Source organism: Perna viridis, chromosome 9 (assembly GCF_037379345.1).
Source record: "Perna viridis isolate PV_CMFRI_1.1 ecotype Kerala chromosome 9, ASM3737934v1, whole genome shotgun sequence".
Lineage (NCBI taxonomy): Eukaryota > Metazoa > Mollusca > Bivalvia > Mytilida > Mytilidae > Perna > Perna viridis.
Genome location: NC_142453.1, coordinates 6,130,190 through 6,152,390, shown reverse-complemented (window position 1 = coordinate 6,152,390; position 22,201 = coordinate 6,130,190). Strand labels below are relative to the sequence as shown.

The 22,201-nt window shown below is 33.3% G+C and overlaps 1 protein-coding gene across 1 annotated transcript; it reads left to right on the top strand.

Annotated features, from left to right (window-relative positions):
• The first annotated feature begins 670 nt into the window (after nt 1-670).
• Nucleotides 671-13,646, top strand: LOC148606470 (aspartate dehydrogenase domain-containing protein-like). The gene is made up of 8 exons (XM_088545814.1): nt 671-826; nt 2,084-2,219; nt 3,970-4,054; nt 5,766-5,909; nt 7,927-8,038; nt 10,665-10,785; nt 11,268-11,425; nt 13,474-13,646. Exons 1-8 carry the CDS (start codon nt 781-783, stop codon nt 13,509-13,511), a joined length of 840 nt encoding a protein of 279 aa, XP_088401940.1. The 5' UTR covers nt 671-780; the 3' UTR covers nt 13,512-13,646.
• Nucleotides 13,647-22,201: the final 8,555 nt, after the last annotated feature.

Here is a 22,201-nt window from a genome sequence, read left to right as displayed (position 1 = left end):
TAAGGCCAAGCAGAAAAATAATTATGTCCGTTTAATATTATATGGTAAGTAGGTAGGTAGGTAAAATCTTTTTTTTTTTTAAATTATTTACATACACCCTTATGCGAGGATTTTGTTTTGAGTGGTGCTCAAATAAATAAAATGCTTCGCCGGGATCAGCTGAATACTACCACAGATGTCAAACCCTGAACAGTTGGACACGGCATTCAAACTTGATACAGCTTTAAAATATGATAGCGACTAGACATTTGACACAGGATAAGAATTTCACCAGAATCAAAGTAGCATTTTTTATTTTATTTATTTATTTATTTTTTGTTTATTTTTTATTTACTCATGCCCAAAGGGTTATTTTTTTGTTTTGTTTTTGTTTGTTTGTTTTGTTTGTTTTGTTTGTTTTGTTTGTGTTTTTGTTTTGTTTTGTTTTGTTTTGTTTTTTGGTTTTTTTTGGGGGGGAGGGTTTGTTCGTTTTTGTTTTTTTTTTTTTTTTGCGGTCGTATAAAAATGATAGTTTAACGACATTTTATAAAACAAAAATACCAATTAAGATGTGCTTGGGTGGGCACAATAACATGGTCGATAATGTAACATTAAAGAGACATATTTGTTTTTCTTAAAATTAGCGATAAAGTGACGATATGCTTTTAGTCCGTCCTGGCGTACTTCGTTCACAAATGATTTGAAGTTTCTTTCCCCTTTCTGAGTTGTGCCTCGCTGTCACATTTTATTTCAGTTACATGTATTAATGTGTCTTAAAAGCAGTGTCAGTTTGTTGATGAAATGACAACAAAGAGACGTGTTGGCGTGGTAGGATATGGACATTTAGGTATATCAATGTTTCAGTTTTCTATTCCATTACAATGCACTCGAAAGACGACTTCCACATTCTCCATTTACGTCGAATTTGGTTGAAAATGGTTTATGGTTTTATACTTTACTCGGCTTTACATATATAACATATCATTCATATTTAAAATAAAAATATGTCTACTGTTTTATAGACACCTACCGATATTTAAAATGTGTAAAATAACTTACTCATTCATATCACACAGCACGTCAGCAGCTTCTCTGTAAAATTTGAATTGTTAAAATCAGATGACATTTTATATCCAGATCACAATGTTTACATTGTCAAATCGACCTCGATTTTGTTACCTTGACGATTTTCGTTGTTGGTAGTTTGAGGAAAACAGATTTACTGAAATTCCATCAAGTCAGGTTGCTTTAGCATTTGACATGCTTTTGATCTCTTTTCAAACAAAACCATTTAATGTTTTTGGAATTGGAAATGAGTCTTTTTCAATTAATTGTGTTAAATCAGGCAGTGTATTATCAAATTATTTGCCGAACTCATTACCAGTATTACGAAAAAATGAATTAAAAGAGACAGCTATTTTGTCAGACTCAGTCATAATTACATTATTTGATTCAAAATATGCAGTACTTGGTCCACTAGATTTTGATGGAAGAAATCAAGTTACTGTTCCCTTGGCTCACAATGAAATAAACATTGCAATGGCCCTTAATCATAATTCTGTTGACTCCAGTTGACATAAATATGCTTGGAGAACTTTTCAAGAAAGGCAGTGAATGGAAAAGTTATCTATTCACAATAAATCAGTACTTACCAGTCGGAAATCCTGGGTTCATTGATACTGTAAGCCAACTCTCAACAACGGGCTAATGAAGTGTGGTATTTAAATCAAATACATATGCAAGAGAAACCACCACTACATTTCCAGAATCCAGTACTAAGTGTAAGCAGTGATAAAATACAGTGTCAATGCTTTGAGGTTCAAAATTGCATCTGTATCATTGTCTTCTTTTTATATAAACAATCTGTGGAAGATAATAATTGGACAATTAACGAAATGTTAGTCAGCCTTTTAAACTTTTGAAATATATGTTATTGCATTGTATAGCCAGACAACCAAAGATTTTTCAATTTTATCGTGATATTGTGACTAAGTTGACTAATATATGTATTGTTGCAAATAAATGAGTGATTAGTGATCTGCAAATTTTTTCAATCAGCCACTTAAAAAATAATTTGATAATATCAAACTGCTTTCATTTGTAGGAAAATATTTAGCGGAAAAAATATTAGAAGACAACAGACTAGAGTTGGCTTTTGTTTGGAATAGAACACAGGCAGCATTAGATGAATTTAAACTGAAGGATCTTGTTCTAGAAAAACTGAGCGATTTTCCCACAAGGTATGAATCCTTTTAACTGATAAAAAGATCTATAGGAGTAAGAGTTCATTAGATGTCCCAATGGTAAACATCGTAAGTATTTAATATAGTCCATGAACAGATCTGTACAGCTACAGTCCTTGAACCGATCCGCGCAGCGATTTGACGGATCGATGACCGCTGACTGATTGATCGCTGACGGATCGATGACCGCTGACCGATCTGACCACAGTTTTATAATGTAAAATAGAGGATCATTTGTTTAAAATAACAGAAATGTGATAAAAGATTTAAAGTGATGTTTATTGCATTATATGAATATGCGTAAAATTGACAAAGAAAACAATGAAAACCGTTAAAAAAACCTTGACCGCTTTGTGGTTACGTGATGCAATCACCAGTTTCATGGATCGGTTTGACTGATCAGAAACTGATTGGTGACCGATGACTGATCACAATTTTTGTTGCAAGGATCAGTTCAGGTACTGTACAAAATGTGACAGATAGATGAAGATTAATTTAGAGAACCAAGATTCTAGCGGAAATCAAAAGAATGTAATCCATAGACAAAGACCAGACGTGGAAAACAGACAACCACAACAAAGAAGATAAATAACCAAAATAATACATACAAAGTAACAAAAGTAAATGAGCAACTCGGACTGGGAGCATGGACCTGATGCACTTGTATGGTAAGCTTCCTCTGCTTTCCTAGAAACACCGACAAGTTGCTCAGAAAAAGTCAAGTATGGAGTAGACGAAAGAGAAAAGGAAAACTTAGACACGTAGAACAAATCAGTTTTCACCGTGCAGATGGATACATCATAACAATCCACAAGTTCATGATGACGACCATGAAACAACCAACAGTTGACTGATCACTCTTGGATAGATAATTGATGACCAGTAACCAATCTGATCACGGAATTGTAATCTGAATAACATATAATGAATTTATGACATGTTAAATTCATGTTTTGTTTTTTCATTTTTTATGTGGATGATATAAGAAAGTGGGTTTCATTAATTGCTAAAAAAAAAAGATCGATTGTTGGGATTTAACACCCGAGCAGCAATATTTCAGCTATATGCAGGCGAAACACTTCAACCAACTAGTAGTACTTCAGTGGCAGTATACTAATGTATACCATTGATATATCCCGGACTTGACTTTTTATGAGCAACTCGGCGGGTGTTTCTAGAAAAGCAGAGAACGCTTACCCTACCGGTGCACCTCGTCTATGCTCCCAGTTTTTAGTGGAGTCCGAGTTGCTCATTTACTTTTATTACTTTGTATGTATGGTTTTAGTTACTTTATGTTCTTTGTTGTGTATGTCTGTTTTCCATGTCTGGTCTTTGTCTATGGATTACATTCTTTTGATTACCGCTATAACCTTGGTTCCCTTGATTACTCCTTCTCTCCCAATCATGTTAATATGATGAAACACCTATAATTTAATGTTTGCCAAATTGCATTACAGTCATAAAAGTTCTGTTAACACATTCACTCTGTGTCAAAAACCAACATGTATGAAACCTAAAACACTGCAATATATAAACAACTAAGTGCCTTCATAAGAATCTCAAGTTAAGAATTTCCTCAATCTTCAATTACAACTGATCTGATCAGTCAAATTTATGAAGGATTTTAGGAACATTTTTATTTTGGATTTTTTTCATGAAACTGGGCACAGTGTGGAAAAATTGTCAGAAATGTATTCAAGGTTCAGCATCTATGTTCATTTCAAGGTATGTGATCCTTTTTTTGTAGATATGCTGACCTAATAGTTGAGGTGGCTCATCCCAAAATAACTCAGGAATGGGGACCACAATTTTTACGGCATGCAGATTATATGGTAAGTATTTTTACATGTTCTTCATGGGCATTAGATTAAAACTAGATACATTCCTTAGTAAATGAACATTAATAACAAAATTACTAAACTGAAAAATTCTATAGTCAAAAGGAATAGTCTGTATATTAAAGCCTGAAATCACTGTACTCCAACAACGTAAGTTAGAATTCCATTCCTCCATACCCCAACCTCTTCCTTCCGAGCGCCACATTGCATAACGCTCGTTATGAATTATAGTTAACTATTCACCTTTTATAACGTTTTACATAGTTTGTTTAGCATAACACGTCGAAAGGTGACCAAACCGAAGAAAAGTAAATGACCTACCTGATGAGAAAATCCAGCAATCCTGGAAATCCTTTGTAAAAGCAGTTAAAAGGAACTTCATATTTGGTTTTTAGCTTTTTGAGTGTGTAATTTCGGTTAATAAAATTACAGATTTTAAAATTTGCGAAACGAACATATAAATAAAGTTCATTTTGTCACAAACATATTGTATTCCGTAAAATTAATGATCTAATTCAAATGTTTTCTAGGTATTTAACAAATATTTAGGTTTTTATCGCTCGATGTCTGGTAGTTTAAACTTCTTTCATGTAAATAAAAGACTTAAAATATTTTAAAACACATGTTTAGCTAAATCACATTTGCAGTGGCCTTCAACGTGTCAGATGCTAGAGATTAGGATGGCACCAAGTCAGAAAATAACTTGCCAGTCAACCTCTAGCATTGCTGGAGTAGAAATCACTGCATGGTACGTCTCAGGTTTAAGCAGGTTTAACAGTGCACTTAACCTCCTGCTTCCATTATAGTTATTATTTCCAGTATATTTCAATACCAATGGACAGCATTATTTTGCCACTAGTCAAAATTGATAAAAATCAGTATTCAAAAACAATACAAAAGATATGGACAATAAGTAAGTGAGAATTAAAGAAATTAATTGTAGAGTAAAACCTGTCTTGGCAACCACCTCTTGTAAAAGACTGTGATTATAATATCCTTATGCAGTGAATTATATGTAAAATTAACCTAAATATAAAGACCACTTGTCTGAAGTTACCATGATTTTACTGTAGCTTCCTTGGAGATTTAATTCATTTGTAATAGGTTTGACTGTAAAATTACAATTCAGCAAAGAAGACACCACAATCAGATTTAAAAAATGGAGCAATTATGAAAATGATGCCTTAATATGTTGTGATTTTACAGTCTCCTTCATGTCAAAACTTGTGAGAGAGTAATCAAGGGAACCAAGATTATAGCGGTAATCAAAAGAATGTAATCCAGTGACAAAGACCAGACATGGAAAACAGACATACACATCAAAGAACATAAAGTAACTAAAATCATATACACAAAGCAACAAAAACAAATGAGCTACTTGGACTCCACTAAAAACTGGGAGCATGGACCAGGTGCATTGGCAGGGTAAGCATCATCTGCTTTTCTAGAAATACCTGCAGAGTTGCTCATAAAAAGTAAAATTTTAGGTTTTATCTGTCTCCGATAAGATAATCATCATATTTCTGTTATCTGGCCTTTTTATGAAGGAAGGTTGGGATGTTATCTTGATATACAATAGATTTGTTGTTAGATATAGAATTTCTGTTGTGAATGAATGTTATTTTATTTTAATCTCTAACCTGAAAAAGGTACTTCCAAAATATACAGTATTGATATGCAAATTACTTAATATGTCTCATTACAGATAGGATCTCCAACAGCATTGAGCAACCAGACTTTAGAAACTGCATTACGAGAAGCAGCTACCAACCACAGCCTTTTTATACCAAGTGGTGCATTTTGGGGTGGCGAGGATATAAAGAAAATGGCTGACAGAGGTACCTTACAAGTTAGTCTATATTGCTATTGTTTTGAGTGTCATGAGTGCTTAGTTTGTACTATTAGATTATTAAATTTTTTTTTCAACTCGCGGGAGTTTCTCATGGTGATCTCGAGATGAGCATGAGAAACTCCCGTGAGTTGAAAAATATTTGATAATCTGTTTATCACTGTTTTGCTGAATTGTAAAGTTTTAGTTTTCTTTTATTTTCAGTTTTCTTGACTAAAATATGTAAGATTTATAAGTGCTGCAAAATTTCCTTTCGGGACTAATTTTCAGCGACATGCTGCGTGACGTCACGTATGTTGTGCAGCTGTGATACACAGTTTTTTATTAAAAATCGGTTAACTATGACAGACGAGTTTAAAATTTGTGGAATAATTTTTGGATTTATTCATTCTAATTGGGTTAGTTACTGTATTTAATCATTTTCCATTGTGGACTAGAAAATATTGCCACAAATTAGCCTTTATTTCATATGCAGAAAACAACCAGTCGGTTATTTGGGTCGCCAAATATTCCTACATTGTTGCTTGTATGTCACACAGGGACATAGAAACTAGCAATAATTTTCATTGTGATTCGACTGGCGTGAGTTTGAAAATTATCATATAGCAAGCTGAAAGGGATTTGAAACAAAAAAGCGATAAATATTTATTAAGTGCAGAGTCAGTTTTTAATAGTCAGTTAAAAATTGAAGAAATTATGATTCAGGATCAGGAAAAACGCACAAATTTGACAATATGGACACATACAGTGTAGTATGTTGAATGTCTATTGTAAACAAATTGACTGTTTGTTTGTCTAAGAAATGTAAAAGGATACAGAAAAGTGAAGTCAGTTACAATAGAATGATAGAGGCAAATTGAGTTATCTCCCTTAGATATTTATATAATGTATACATCAAATTACTGACACTGAAAAAAGGAAATAAATGCTTTTTAGATTACATTTTGAATAATATTTCATGAAATGTTTATGTTTTTTTCTGCCATGATTCACCCACTGCCTGATTATTATAGAGAACAGCATACCTTGTTGTGGGATACAGAAATACCTGTGCATGTGTGTTTTTGTTCATCTGTGTGAAATTATAAGCACTTTCAGGCCTTTGTGTTTCATGTATTTTATGAATATGTAGTTTATTCATTAATGAAGCCTCCTTGGCAAGTAAATATGTTTAGTGCCGCTTCAACATTTTTGACAAATAACTGCTGTTTTAACTTCAATCTTTTGCTGAAATTGCCTTATAAACACTATCTCAGTATATTTGATCAAACTTCTTTGGAAAACCTATATTTTGTATTTTGTAGCCTCTTCAGCAAGTCGAATTTTTAATTCCAGACTTTGATTCTTTACAGAGTAATTGTTTTTTTAAATGGTTTAACATTTAACACGCAAGTGCTCACTCTGTTGCATTTATTTACTTTAAAATCATATTATTAAAATCATGTTTTATATTTAAGGAGGTAGACCTAGGGTAAGGGACATAACTCTTACTAATCATAGGAACGTTTGTAAACAACATTTTCATAAATCTCATATAAGCATCTTAATAACTTGGACTGATTTCATTTTGTTTGAAATGAAAGCTTGATAGGCTTTGGTGAAATCGAATATGATACAAACATAACACTGATTTCAAGAGTTATGCCCCTTACCCTAGGTCTACCTCCTTAAATGAAATTTTAATTATCTTATGAATTATGCATGTTGATAGAAATTTTATTTGAAAAACATCCTATTGTATTAAAATTCATTGGTAAGACTAAGGATATTTGAAGGGTGTTTGTTTTAGTATATTTCTGTTTTTGTGAATTTTTATGGATCATTAAGGTTGGAATTTATGATTTTGTCTATAAGAGATATCTTGCTGTGCATTTTCAGATATAAACAGTTTCACAGGATTATCAATACCATGAAAATTTTATTCTTAAAATGCAATAAAGGGGATGGGAAATGGGATAGATTGCAAAATGTACTCCATAAAAGACTTTTATTTATGTAAATCTTTGTTATTTTACAGGCATTAAAAGTGACAATGACAAAACACCCTACAAGTTTTAAACTAGAGGGAGACCTCAAAACAAAGTGTGTAGATTCACAGGTTGGGAATGAGGCTGTTGTCCTCTATGATGGTATGTTTAGTAGTCTGAGTTGCTTGAAACAGTATTGGTGGTCTAATGGTTGTGTAATTGCTCGCCGGAAAAAGATAAACCATCCAAGTCAGGTCATTCTGAAGAATTTGAAATTGGTAGTTTATGCTCCTCTGCCAAACACATGACATATAGGAGATTGAATGTTAACTGGTTGACTTGGAGTCAGAAAAATGTGTTCCAGTTGAGGGACATGCCTTTTTGCAGGGTGATGCTTCTGTGTGTTAGCTCATTAAAATATTAAAAATCTAGCTCAGGATATTAAACTAATACAAAGCATTGACTGTTTCATTATACCCCCACTTGGAAAGAGGGGGTTTACATATAGTGATAGGAGTGTCCATCTTTCCTTCCTTCCATCTGTACTTACTTCCGTTATGCAGAGGCGGGTGGGTCCGTCTCTTGTCTACTACTCCTCCTACACCATGAAATGGACGTAGAAAAGTTTATGACATATTTCTATTGTGCACCTCCTATTTCAGATTTTGATCGAAATCAATTTGAAGGTTTCACATAGGAAAAGGAGGTCTTTACAATTTAATTTAATAAATGTTCTCATCATGAAATGTATGGAATGTCTACATATCAAGCTTAACTACAATTAATCAATGAATGAATTGCTTGACACTATTTACAATCTGTTAAATAAAGTATTGACTTCCAGTATCTGTATGTTTTATGTTTTCTCTAGCAACCCATATAGATATTTTATATACAGTGTTAGAAACTTAAATTTTTGTCAACATAGACCCATCATAATTTTATGTAGACTGCACTGTACATTTCAAAGGAAATTGAGCCAATTTGTTTCATAGACCTGCTTGATTTTACATAGACTTGGTCCATAGGTCTACTGTTAATTTCTTTCACTGTATATAACACTGAAATTTTTGTACACTGACTGAAAATGAATTGTAATTGATATGAATGGAGTTCTGGTTTAGGCAGGATCCTGGATTATTCAGGGTTCAGATTAGACAGACTACTGGTTTATCAAGAGTTCAGTTTAGACAGGCTACAGGTTTATTCAGGGTTCAGTTTAAAAGGTTTTCAGTTTATTCTGGGTTCAGTTTAGACAGGTTTTCAGTTTATTCAGGGTTCAGTTTAGACAGGTTCTTAGTTATTTAGGGTTCAAATTAGACAGGTTTTCATTTTATTCAGGGTTCAGTTTAGACAGGTTAATGGATTATTCATGTTTCTGTTTAGACAGGTTACTGGTTTATACATGGTTCAGTTTAGACAGGTTTTGGTTTATTCAGTGCTCAGTCTCATACAGGTTACAGGTTTATCCTAGGTTTGGTTAAGACAGTTTACTGGATTATTCATGTTTCATTTTAGACAGTTTACTGGATTATTCATGGTTCAGTTTAGACAGGTTACTGGATTATTCAGGGTTCAGTTTAGACAGTTTACTGGATTATTCATGGTTCAGTTTAGACAGTTTACTGGATTATTCATGTTTCATTTTACTCGTTTCACTGTGTTTATACTGTTAAGCTGGGACTTCAGTACCAGTTTTTAAATAGTTCAGGCACTGCCAGTGGTATAGAGGGGATTCATGTTAGTAGTAGAAACCACCAAACTCCAGTACCAGTTTTAAACAGTTCAGGCACTGCCAATGGTAGAGGGGATTCATGTTGTAGTAAAAACCACCAAACAAACTTAAGTACCATTCTGTGTAAGAATCAGGAAATGGATGGCACATCATTTTCCTCAATTTAGTCATTTTTGCCTAAAACATATTCAGTACATCTAGTAAACAACCAAAAAGCTATTTAAGTTTATCCTGAAGGATCCGTGATGTGGATATTTTTTAACTGCTTATATAGAGAAAGAGTGCAGGAAAATTTTCCCGCCATTTTTCCGTTGTGCATTTCAACTAAATTTGACCTATCAATATCTTTAAGAGGAAAATTTTACAAGCACTTTGATGGTTATTTCTGGTGGTTATCAGGTATAAACACTTTGATGGTTATTTCTGGTGGTTATCTGGTATAAACACTTTGATGGTTATTTCTGGAGGTTATCAGGTACATGTACAAACACTTCAATGGTTATTTCTGGTGGTTATCGGGTACAAACACTTTGATGGTTATTTCTGGTGGTTATCGGGTATGAACACTTTGATGGTTATTTCTGGAGGTTATCGGGTATAAACACTTTGATGGTTATTTCTGGTGGTTATCAGGTATAAACACTTGGAAAATGCAATAAAATCTCTGTTTTTTTCCCTTCATGTGCCACAACTTATACACATTTTGCCTGATTCTTAGATGAAGTACTTTACAGTATGTAGTTCGGTTATGGGGTCTGTAACTGTTTTTGATATAGAAATAAAAGCGAGTGTGTTGGAATTTTGATATGCATGAATAACCTCCTGTCTAATTTTTATAGAGACTGCTATTTAAATGAAATATTATTTATTTCAGGATGTGTAAAGGGAAAAGTTCATAATCATTTAACAAAAACTTTTTGTTTTGCCATCTTTAATACATTTGTGCTTATTTGAAAATGGTATGAAAATATGTTCTTTTTATAAAGTACATTACCTCAGCAAAACAAGCATTTTCTTTTTTCTTTAATTATCTTAATTTCATTTTGATTTCAGGACCAGTTCGGGACCTTTGCCCTTTAGCCCCTAACAATGTCAACACAATGGCAGCAGCAGCCCTTGCAGCACATAACCTTGGATTTGATCAAGTTCAGGGGTCAATTGTAGCTGATCCAAGGTAAATTATATGTTGCTTGAGTTTAATTGTCATATTGTATAGGTGTGACTTGGAAATCATGCCTGTTCCTCCAATTCAAAGATTTATAAATGGTCAGTATTGGACTGTCTTTCATTAGTGCTCTAAGTTTCAACTCTTCAGAGTCTGGTTATCTAATTTGCTCAAATGTCATAGGATTGCTACAGACTACATGCACTATTGCACTGTATTGCTATTTTGGTACCAGTAAAAAGTGTAATTGGACTTTGACATTATCAAATCTGAAAGGAGCAATCTGATTAGGTTTGCATTCAGTATCCTAATTTTTCTCAAACATTAACATTTAAATAAAATCCTTAAACATCCAACACATCTACTGTTTGTTGTAAAAACACTGAATTCGATTTTATTTCCCAGCAGTTGAAACAAAAAAAAATAACTGTTTATCAAGTATCCATGCATGCATTATTCTTCTTTACTTATAATTAGTTCACTGCTTACAGGTTGACAGACTGGCACATTGTTGAGGTAGAGACTTGGGGCCCAGGATCAATAGAGGACAACACTGCATTCCATGTTAAAACTGTTCGACGGAATCCTGCAAAAATAGGGGCAGTCACAGGCAATGCTACTTATGCCTCATTCTTCAGCAGCATAATAGGTATGTAGCCTTGTTATTTAGGGTATGTAAGTCTCGTCATATGACCCCGTGATTTCACGAGATTGGGTCCTAATCTACCATTCAAAAGCATGGAGATAAGTTATTTAGAGAGTGTTGAGTTCAGTGTTAAGGGCAAAACATCTTTTTGTGTAACAAATATCCATAAAAATGATAAATATCTATTTCTACATGATAAAGGTACATGTATTAAGAAAAAGCTTAAAGTAGAAAATAGAAGATTTTGCATTGTTATACAGCATTTCGAGTACCCGGAAGTAAATAATGAAATGCAGACCGATCTTCGGTTTTCAATATGTTCTACGTCTGAAATTTCGGTAAAGAAAAAGAAACCAGAACGAGACTTACATACCCTATTCATTATTTGGTTGTGTTTTTTTACAAATAATTTGATTTGTTATAAGCCTTTAGATAGTTTTTTTCTCATCTGGTCAAGATAGCTTATTTTCCATAGACTAACTTGGTGCTGTGATGCTATTAATGTCAATTGGTCCACAGTCTGCAGTTCAAATAATTTCAAACTAAATAAGGCTTTGACAAAGAAACTAATCATAATTTTGACAGGAATGGATTACAAATTTAGTATCAGTCTTTGTAAGAGTCATGCAAATTCTGTAATATGTGATACACCCCCAAAAAGGCTAGATATTTTTATTTTTGGTATTAAGTTGCTTTATAGGTCTATATGATGAAATATATAATAATTTATTATTCATTCCAATCTGTCTGCTCTTTGTAGATAATCCACATTGATAATCAATGTTTCTATTGTATTTTAGTGTTATTTAAAGAGTTATCTCCCTTAATTTTGAATTCTACAGTTCATTCTGTATAATTTTTATCTCCTTAGAACATGAGTGATATGAAAAGTCATATGTTAAATTATGTTTACCATAACATTTTAAACAAAATATCAAAAATAAAAATATGTAGGCTTTCCAATCATAAATCTCAGTTTGCATGATACTTATCTGGAGTGCTACTTTAATAATAAGGATTGCTTTGATATGCTTCTTAAATATATTTAACCTTCTATAGAATTTGAGCTATTGATATCATCTTCTCTGTCTGTCTGGTTGAATTTGTGAAAAATAATGATTTCATACCCAAAGAAAAATGTTTTCCCAAGTTTAGGGGTACTCCCACCCTTGGGTTACACCTAGGGTTGACAAATTTCTTAATGCATACATTTACTTTCCCCTGGATTTTTTTTTATAATAGCTGGTCTAATTAATATAATGCACAAACTTTAATAATAAAAAAAGGGTATTTAATCAACTTTGAAAATTTCTTTAGTGGTGAATAGCAATATTTGCCTTTTAATTTTGAATTTCCAACAAAAAAGGTAAGGCAATTTAACAAGTAATTATTGAAACTGGAGGACTTGATAATACTTTAGCCTTAAACCTCTCTCTTTTTTGCCCACTAACCATCTTTATTATCATTTCAATAAAGTAATATCAAGAAGAATCCTATTCATCTTTTTCATTTGGCTGAAACAGTGGTAACTTTATACAGGCATTAAGTTTTTTTTAACTTCTAGCCTTAACTAGATCGCATGAAAATGGCTATATAGCAAAGCATTTTATGTTGCATCTTTTACAATGCCAAATAAATTTGTGTTTTTTTGTTGTTTTTTTTTTTTTTTTTGTCACTAGCTATATATGCTGAAAACATTCAGATTATACATGTAAGGTTTCAATTGTTTTATTAGTGAAAGTGTGGTCTAGGATCTATATGAAAAAAATATGTTTCTAATTTTGGGGAAAACCTTTTTTACTCATCTATTAAAAAAATAAAAATAATGATTCAACAGTTTTCCATTACTTAGCAAGACAGATTTTCAAATACAAATATTGATTTTCTTTGCTGTTGAAATACAAATATTTTTTGCCTGCCTGGAAAAAAAATTGTCCGACATCAAAACCCTCTCCCCCCTCTGGATAAAATAGTCAGGGCCTGATACAAATGTACCATACCTTTGATCCTGGCATATTGAATCTACACATTATACTATCTTCAATTTTCAGGTGCCCATGGAAAAGGACCAGGTGTCCATCTTTGTTGACAATCACCATGCCGACCATTTCCTCAGAATGTTAATCAAGAAGAAATATAACAGGAATTAAGAATACTCATTATTTTTTTAATTAAAAAATTAATATAAATTTAAATTAATTTAATTAAAAAATATGTCAATACAGTCAGGTTTTGTTGTCTTTCTTATAAGAATAGTTGTCCATTAAAGGGGACTTAGTCCACTTTCACTGTTTGCCTAGTTTTTCACTTGGCTACTACATGTACGTTGAAAATGATAAAATAATTCTCAAGGTCGTGACCAAAACGTTTAGGAGTTTTTGCCCTTGAAAAGTCAAATATTGGAATAATTTTGGGAGCAAATTCCCGGAGTATTTTGTTTAGTTTTTAGCTCACCTTGCCGAAGGCCACGTGAGCTATTGCCATCACTTGGCATCCGTCCTCGTCGTCCGTCGCCGTTAACATTTTTTTCAAAACTCTTCTCATCTGAAACCACTTGACCAATAGGAACTAAACTTGGTATGAATGTTTCTTGGGGTATCCAGCATAGAACTGATGTGGGGATTTTTGATCCGACGAAAAACATGGCCGCCGTTACTTAAAATAGAACATAGGGGTCGGTCAGTAGTTTTTTGCATATATCTCCAAAACAGTTAGATTTAGCTAAATTCTGACGTGGATAAAAGTGTCCAGCATGATGAGATCTATCTGAGGTTAAATTTTCATTTTAATCCATTAAGCCATGTTGGAGTTGTTGTCCTTTTTCAACGGTTTTTGCTATTTTTAATGTTATTTCTTTCAAAAATCTTCTCCTCTGACACTACTTTACCAATTGAAACAAAACTTGGTATGAATGTTCCTTTGGGTATCCTGCATAGAACTGATATGAAGATTTTTGATCCGTCGAAAAACATGGCCGCCATTACTACAAATAGAACATAGGAGTCAGACAGTAGTTTTTCGCATATATCTCCAAAACCGTTAGGTTGTGCCAAATTATTTCAATAGCTGAAATGATCCTTAATTTTAGGACTACGAAAGTCTTCAGGCATAAAAGTTGTCAGACGACTCCTTATAAGAGTTATTGCCCTTAAAATAGGAAAAATGACGGTTTTTTTTACAGTTTTCAGCCAATATCTTGAAAACTATGATAGATAGAAAGAAACTTTCAATTGCCGAAATGATCCTTATGGTAAGTCCTACCAAAGTCTTCTTGAGTCAAAATTGACAACTTCTTAGATTTATTGCCTTTGAAAGATGGAATTCAACCAGGTGATCGATTCAGGTTCCTGGGAGCCTCTTGTTCTCAGTCTTAGATAAATAACCCCGAGTTCATCTGGATTTATTCATATTGAATCCATTATTCATACAGGAGTTGTCTTTCTTCAACTAAATACACGCGTTTGGTTTAAAGCCATAACATTTCGCTTTGTTAGAAGAAACAGTTTCTTAAATTTATGATTATATGTACAATTTAAGGATTTACGATATGTACTGATGTACAATGTAAATAAAAGTGCCCGATAGTGTTTACAATACATGTACGTTTCTTGTAGCCTTCCAGCACTTTATCTGATTCTAATGGTAGATGTGTTTTTCTTTTTAACACACTGTGATTCTTGATTACTGAAGAATTTTTCCGTAACGTTATATGTAGCCTGCACATGCTAAATAGAACCGACAAGGTCCCAAAATTTGACGGTAGGACAGAGGAAAAGACTACTTGCAAATGCCTGGTTGATATCAGTAGTAGCGCCCCCTTTTTTGCCAGAGCCAAACCCTGCCCTACAAGAATAGATTGTTCAAGTTAACCGGCCTGTATTAATACAGAACATAGCAGTCTCATGAGTAAAGGAATGCACACTTTTATCGCCGGAAATATTTTCATTTTTAAGACGGAGAAAGGACCGCCATTCTTGATCATTCCTACATGTAAGTTTTTTTATTGCTGTGTTCAGGGATAAATAAAAATATTTATTGTCATTCTATTGTGATGCAAAATCATATTAAGTTTTTAAGCATTACATTTCAGTTCGTGGTTAAATTACGAAATTCATAGTACGTGTTGGTATTTAGTTAAAGTGGGTGGAAATTTACATTTGCCACATTCCGCCTCATAATGAGTAACCGACTTCTCAAATGATTCAATATTAGACAGGTCTCTCTAAATACCAAAATAAATTTTTATATACTATTCATACACTTTTATCAATGCGGTGTAATAATTCAGTGTCAAAGTGATTTATGAGTAGTACAATTTTAACAAGACTTTAAAGTTATCGATTCTAATATTCAATACATTGACAACCATACCTAGTGTGTCAATGCCTCCAGTGAGTCCGGCAAGGCAAAGCCCTGAGGGAAACTCCTGAATTTTAACGATTTTGGAGCCAGTTTTTCAGAGCCTATACTACGTTCATGGTATGCACATGTGATAAATAACCTTTATTTCATCTTTAGAATGTGTGTTTTTATTTTTGTTACTTTTTCCGAAAGTACGCAACTGCGTATTTGCGTATAGGCAGCTACGCCCCTGGTATTTTTTGTCACCTCTAAATAAATGAGTGATAAGTATTAATAGTCCCCCCCTCAACCTTGCGTTTATGATATTGCTACCTATTTTGTGCAGTAGTATCTATGTGAACAGTCTAGCTGCAGCTTGAGTTTTAAGTAGCACTCCGGATAAGAATCATGCAAAATGTTATTCATGGTTGGAAAGCCTACATATTTTTATTTTTGATATTTTGTTTAAAATATCATAGTAAACAGAAATTAACTTGTGGCTCTTCGTATAACCCTTGTTCTTAAGGACATTAAAATGACATAGAATGTACTGTAGAATTCAAGATTAAGGGAGATAAGTAAACTCTGTAAATAAAACTAAAACATAATAAAATCTATTGCCGTTTCAATGTGAATTACCTCCAAAGAGCAGTCAGATTGGAATGAATAATAGTATGCATTTCATAATATAGACATATGTAGCAACTTAAATAAAAAAATAAAAACGTGTAGCATTTTTTCTTTGGGGTAATGCATCACTTGTTACAGTTTTTGCATGATTCTTACAATGACTACTACTTAATTTGATTTTGACCGACTTTCCTCAGCCGTTACGACAACGTGGAATCCTACTGGTCTTCGGGATTCTTAATATCTTCTGGAATACGCAAATTGAGTTTTACTTGATTTTGACCGAGTATAGTAATACTTTTGGAATTTTGTAAATTTGAACCTCTCAAGCCTTCAGAATTCGCGGTCTAAAGTCAAGTTCCATATATTTTTCTATATCTAATGGTCATTTTACAAAATTATGAGGATGGGAGGGGGACTTACACCTGTCGTCGGTTCGTTTGTGATTTCAATCTTTTTCAAGTGACCCAGAATGGGGACGTAGAACACTTGCAATGCGACGTTTTTCTGTTTTTACAACGCTATTTTTATTCGTATAAACGTCAATATAAATTATACTATCAAAATGTGAATATACACGTACAAGCAGTTGCATCACATATGTATTTCATTTTTAGAACTTCCGTGCTATTACAGCGCTATACTTTTTAGTTGCAAACTTTATACAAATTCAGACAATAGGTGATTTCATGTCCAAAAACCACCGAACTCACTTTTATTTCTTGTTCAGAAGGAGTTTCTGATCAACTCATCAGTGTTAGTTTTCATTTGGTTGCGCTTTTGAGAAAAGCAAAACGTATATAGATTGTACACGAAATTTGCACTTTGATAGCGTTATCGTTCTTGATTTGGTTTGATTTGGATGGTTTTATTGGGAGATGAATCATGTGTGATTTTCTCATAAATACAGATCTGAACACAGAAATGATTATTGTTTTGTAAAAATATAGCATGTGTAGACTGAAAAGGCATCGTTTTCTACATCATGAATTGACAATGTCTGAAATGTGTATGGACTGGTACTTCCTTGTCATCGAGCAAACTGAAGCGGAAAATACCAAAAGAATCTTTTAAATAGAAGAAAATACCCGAGTCAGTTCCGGCACTGCTGGCCTACATGTGTCTTGTCATGTACGTTGTCTTCGTGTGAGTACTGCGACGAGTTAAATTACAAATAAATAAGTAACTAGTCTAAGAAGTGTATTAAGTTGCAGACTTCATAAATATCAGACAGCGGATAACAAAATCATAAAATTTACTTTAAATTTAAACCGGAACGGTCACAGACAATATATACTGCCGTAGTTTGTCATTCGATTGCTGCATTCTGAAACAAACAAAAAAATGATTGTTTATATACGAAATTAACAGCAGACCCTTTTTTGCTAACTTTAAGATAGTCGATGAGCATGCCAATACACACTTCCGCGAGGAAAATTCTTTTATTCTACTGAAGCCCTACCTCGCGGAGGTGTATATTGAGCATGTTCACCAACTTACCACAAAAAGGTCTATATACTGGCAAGTTGCCGATCTTTACTTTGGAAGACGAATGCATAGTTTTATAAAATATCTATATATCTAAAGAATAAAGACACCTATCTAGACGTACCGGTCATTTAAGTCTGTTTATTACAATGACCGTGTGGTGTTCCGAACAATAGGCGTAATGAACCAATACTGTGTAACCTGAAAGGAGCGTTCAAAAAAGATTAACCTTAATTAGAACCTCCCGGATTTTACTACTTGTTTATTTTTCAAAAATCAAAATAAAACAATTGAATTGGTGGTGAAATGACCAAACCACAGGACCATTCGGTGACATGATCGGGATAGTCCTACTGCTGCCTAATAAGAGATTATCCGCCATATTTTCCATTCGGAATCTGTGGGTGGGGAGGTCGTGTTTTGAAAGGCTCAGTGTAAATAGGTCAGATTAGGTTTTATCGGATTAAATAGGGTTAACACCAATTGTCACGTTTCATTGAAACGAAAATGATACGATTTTAATAATAGAATGTAACATTTTTAAACGGATTTAGAATATTTAATATCAAAATATTTAGATTTATCAAAAAAGAAATATGATTCTATTTTTACATCATGGTCTAGCCTCCCAGCCTTTTGAGAACTTTTATGTAAGGGAGATCTCTTGGTCATTCATTTATTAACCCTTTACACTTGCCAATCGAATTTCACACGGTTCTACTTGGATTTTTTTTCGAAATCTTGTCTGTACGTAGGTCTCTTGCAAACTGACTGTCGGGCGATTTGGTCATAAGGCCAGATGAAAAATGTCTGTTTAAGCTAGGTTACTCGAATTTATTTTTTTTGCATTCCCTATCACAATTTATTGGTATTTTTTTTTTTTTTTTTTGAAATGCGTTAAACTATCATTTCAGTTGAGAATTAAACATTGTCATGAAATTCTCTCATACGTGTCGACCTACCCTGTTTTTTGCATCTAATATTTATTTGACAATGACTGGTGGAACCATCGGACTAAACTGAGTATTAAGTAAAGGCACGGAAAAAATATTTTGAAACTGTTTACCTTGTAAATAATATATATATATAACGTAAACTTATAGAAGGGTCTGAAAAATTCCCAACGATGTTAGAACTGTCAAATTTGCGAAGCAAATTTTTGTCGTTCCCTCCGCGGGACTCGAACTCGTACCGCTGTGACATCTATGGCAACACCGCCTGCACTATATATGGATCTGTACATGATTGCAGTATTTACAACGGGCATGCTGTGAAATTGTGTTGCTATTGAAATTCATTTGAGGTATATTGTAGTGAGTAAAAAGTTTCGCAGCTGTCTCTTTACGAATCTTTCTAAAGTTTCACTTGTTTTATGAAGTGAATTAAGGAGGTAGACCTAGGGTAAGGGACATAGCGCTTGAAATCAGTGATATGTTTGTATTATATTCAATTTCACCAAAGCCAATCAAGCTTTCATTTGAAACAGAATGAAATCATTCCAAGTTACTTTGATGCTTACACATGATTGATGTAAAAGGTACCAGTATCGTATTGCATATCCCTGAGCGGGTGTACGTCAAAACATGGATGCTATAAAAATATAGTGCATTTTCTTTTTGCCTCTCTACAAACTAATGTTTTGTCAAAAGATATGAACAATGACTTATAAAATAGAGCAAACATCACACTGTAAGATGAAGAACTTTTTTAAAAAAAAAATCTAACATAATATCATAAAAATGTTCCACTGAAAAGGTTGGTTTGGTGAGTGCAAAACGAAAGTGAAAGTTGGGAAAATGGCTATTTATAGTTCAAGACTACTTTTCTGTCCGATCTTCGTGGACTCACCCTATTTTCTTTGCGGGAAATTATTTTTTCACATGTCCTTAGAAATGCTACATAAGTGAAAGTTTTATTGAATCAATTTACATATTTTTTTAAAAATCCTAAAAATATGCACTTCACTATAGAAGTCTATGGGAAAATTAATACGATACTGAGACCAAAATGCTGAATACAAACATTCCAATGATTTTTAGAGTTGTGTCCCTTACCTTAGGTCTCCCTCCTTTAGTAAAAGGAACCATAAACATACCAACAGGACTGTTTTATGCATCAAACAAGTCTCAATTATATATTTTCCATCCTTGCCTTTCCTTCAAATTGAAAAGCATCATTTACTCTGGTGCCCCAGGCGACCATTTGGGCATGCTTTTTTACAGCTGCCGCATTGGCCTACTGTCATATAATATTGTTATAGTTGAAAGACAAGTTATTAAATTTAACAACGACCTATCACATATTTTTGAAGGCCTTATATTGTTAGTCTAACCTACATTTTTTGATATATAAAACGTTCGTTTATATAAATTTATATGTTTAAAACCCTTCAAACTAAATTTTGGCATACTCTTCCATTCATAAGCTGTATTCCCACGTCCTAAAGTCAATATTTTATCAATCAACAATTTATTTACATATGGCTAGTAATATTCAATAAAAAAAAAGAATTTTTCATTGAAAGCTCCGTTGTTCTTTTCAATTGGTGATATGATAAAGCCGCTGATAATGTAACCAGTCAATTACGGAGTGCAGGATTGGTGAATGAACATAACGAAATTCGCCCCCGAGATTGAAATTCGTGATAATTCCTATATAGTCGCGCAAAATTACCACCTGCTGCAGTTATTTTCGTAAAATGGAACATTTCAAAAGTAAAGTTTTGTCAAATTGTTAATAGAGTTGTTTGGTTGTGGGCGATTTTATAGTTGAGGACAAATTTCGACCTATTTTAATGCCTTCATGAGCAATAATGTGAAAGTAGTTAGTATGTACAATATAGTCCGCTCTCCCCTCTGCACGTGGCCATTCCACTAGCAGTATATACTTCGTGGGGGTACATTCGAAACATTGAACATTTTATGAGCGACTCGGCGGGCGTTTCTAGAATAGAAAAGTACGCTTACCCTACCGATGTATCCGGTTCATGATCCTAGTTTTTGTGGAGTCCTGATAGCTCATCTATATTTCTTTCTATCTGCTTGCTTTTTTTTCTTTGTATGATCGTTATTCCTTTAATATGTTTTGTAAGTCCCGTTAGTTGCCTTGTTAACAATGTTTTGCTTTTATGGATGAGCTGTAAATATATTTTACACTATATTCATCATCATGGCTGAGTCGTACACGTGTTGCTTTTATGACTGAGGCTTACATGTGTTTGTTTTATGGTAGATCTTTTACATGTAATTCTTTTAAGGGTGAGTTACTATGATCCACATACAACCTTCTATATCCTTGTTTCTGACACCGAATACTATTAAAATGTTTTTTTTCTTTTGCAGTTTTGTCTTTTGTTAGACATGATTCAAATAAATCAGAGCTTTGCTTAAGCTAAACTACATGTACCTTCTCTTCGACCTCGATATAAAACGTATATTGTTACGCATTTCTTAGGTCTTATCAGGGGAAACAAAAAAATGGAATAAAAATCATCCGATAAAAGATTCAAATTCAGATAATTTTTTTACACTTTCAGCCGACGCCAGCAACACTAAAGAGCAACCTAAAATAAAGATATACAGTGTAGTACCATTTTACTTCTCGCTAAACTGCTGGGTACAAATGTTATTTGTAGTCAGGTTATTGATAAGCTCTGTTTATATTTTACAAGCTTTATCTAAATGATTTAAAATATTCTTGCATTGTTATTTTATAGCATGGTTCATTTTTACACTTCTGAAGTTTTATGGTGCCTGTTATGGATAAACAATACATCTCAAAATGGCTTTTCGAGACAAATTCTTTAATAAATCATAGACAACCCCGCTGCTGTATACACATTCAGTGACATAAACATTCATACTTGTTCATTCCGTTGTCGGGAAACGGGCAGTAAATGTACCTGCTCCTTTGTTTATATTTCGCTGTCAATAGTTAAAAGATCAAGATAATATTCAAACTATGATGGATTAAATGTGCAATAAATTTGTCTATACTGATAGTTGTAGTGAAATTGTTAAGCTAAACCTATGATAAGATTGTGAAATGGTAATACGACAAATTTCGAACATTTATCGCACAAAAAGAAAATGAAATTGTGTTTTCAGATAGTCTTGTTGAATTTTATTTTTTCATCGGTCCCAACTTCTTGGTGCACGTTACAATTACAAAGCTTTATTCCTATGTGGCTTTGGTTTTGTGCTGGACCTGATATGTTTATCCATCTTCCTACCTATCTATTTAATATGAAATTTCACTTGTATAAACAAACGATTTATCGAAAATATTTAAGTATATAGCACTAGCAAACAGATGTTGAAC

What these genes read in the sequence shown, in the direction of transcription:
- LOC148606470 (XM_088545814.1), top strand. Translation starts at nt 781, where the DNA reads ATGACAACAAAGAGACGTGTTGGCGTGGTAGGATATGGACATTTAG. An exon ending in CTGAGCGATTTTCCCACAAG is followed by an intron (nt 2,220 to 3,969) that starts GTATGAATCCTT and finishes CTTTTTTTGTAG; the next exon opens with ATATGCTGACCTAATAGTTG. An exon ending in TACGGCATGCAGATTATATG is followed by an intron (nt 4,055 to 5,765) that starts GTAAGTATTTTT and finishes GTCTCATTACAG; the next exon opens with ATAGGATCTCCAACAGCATT.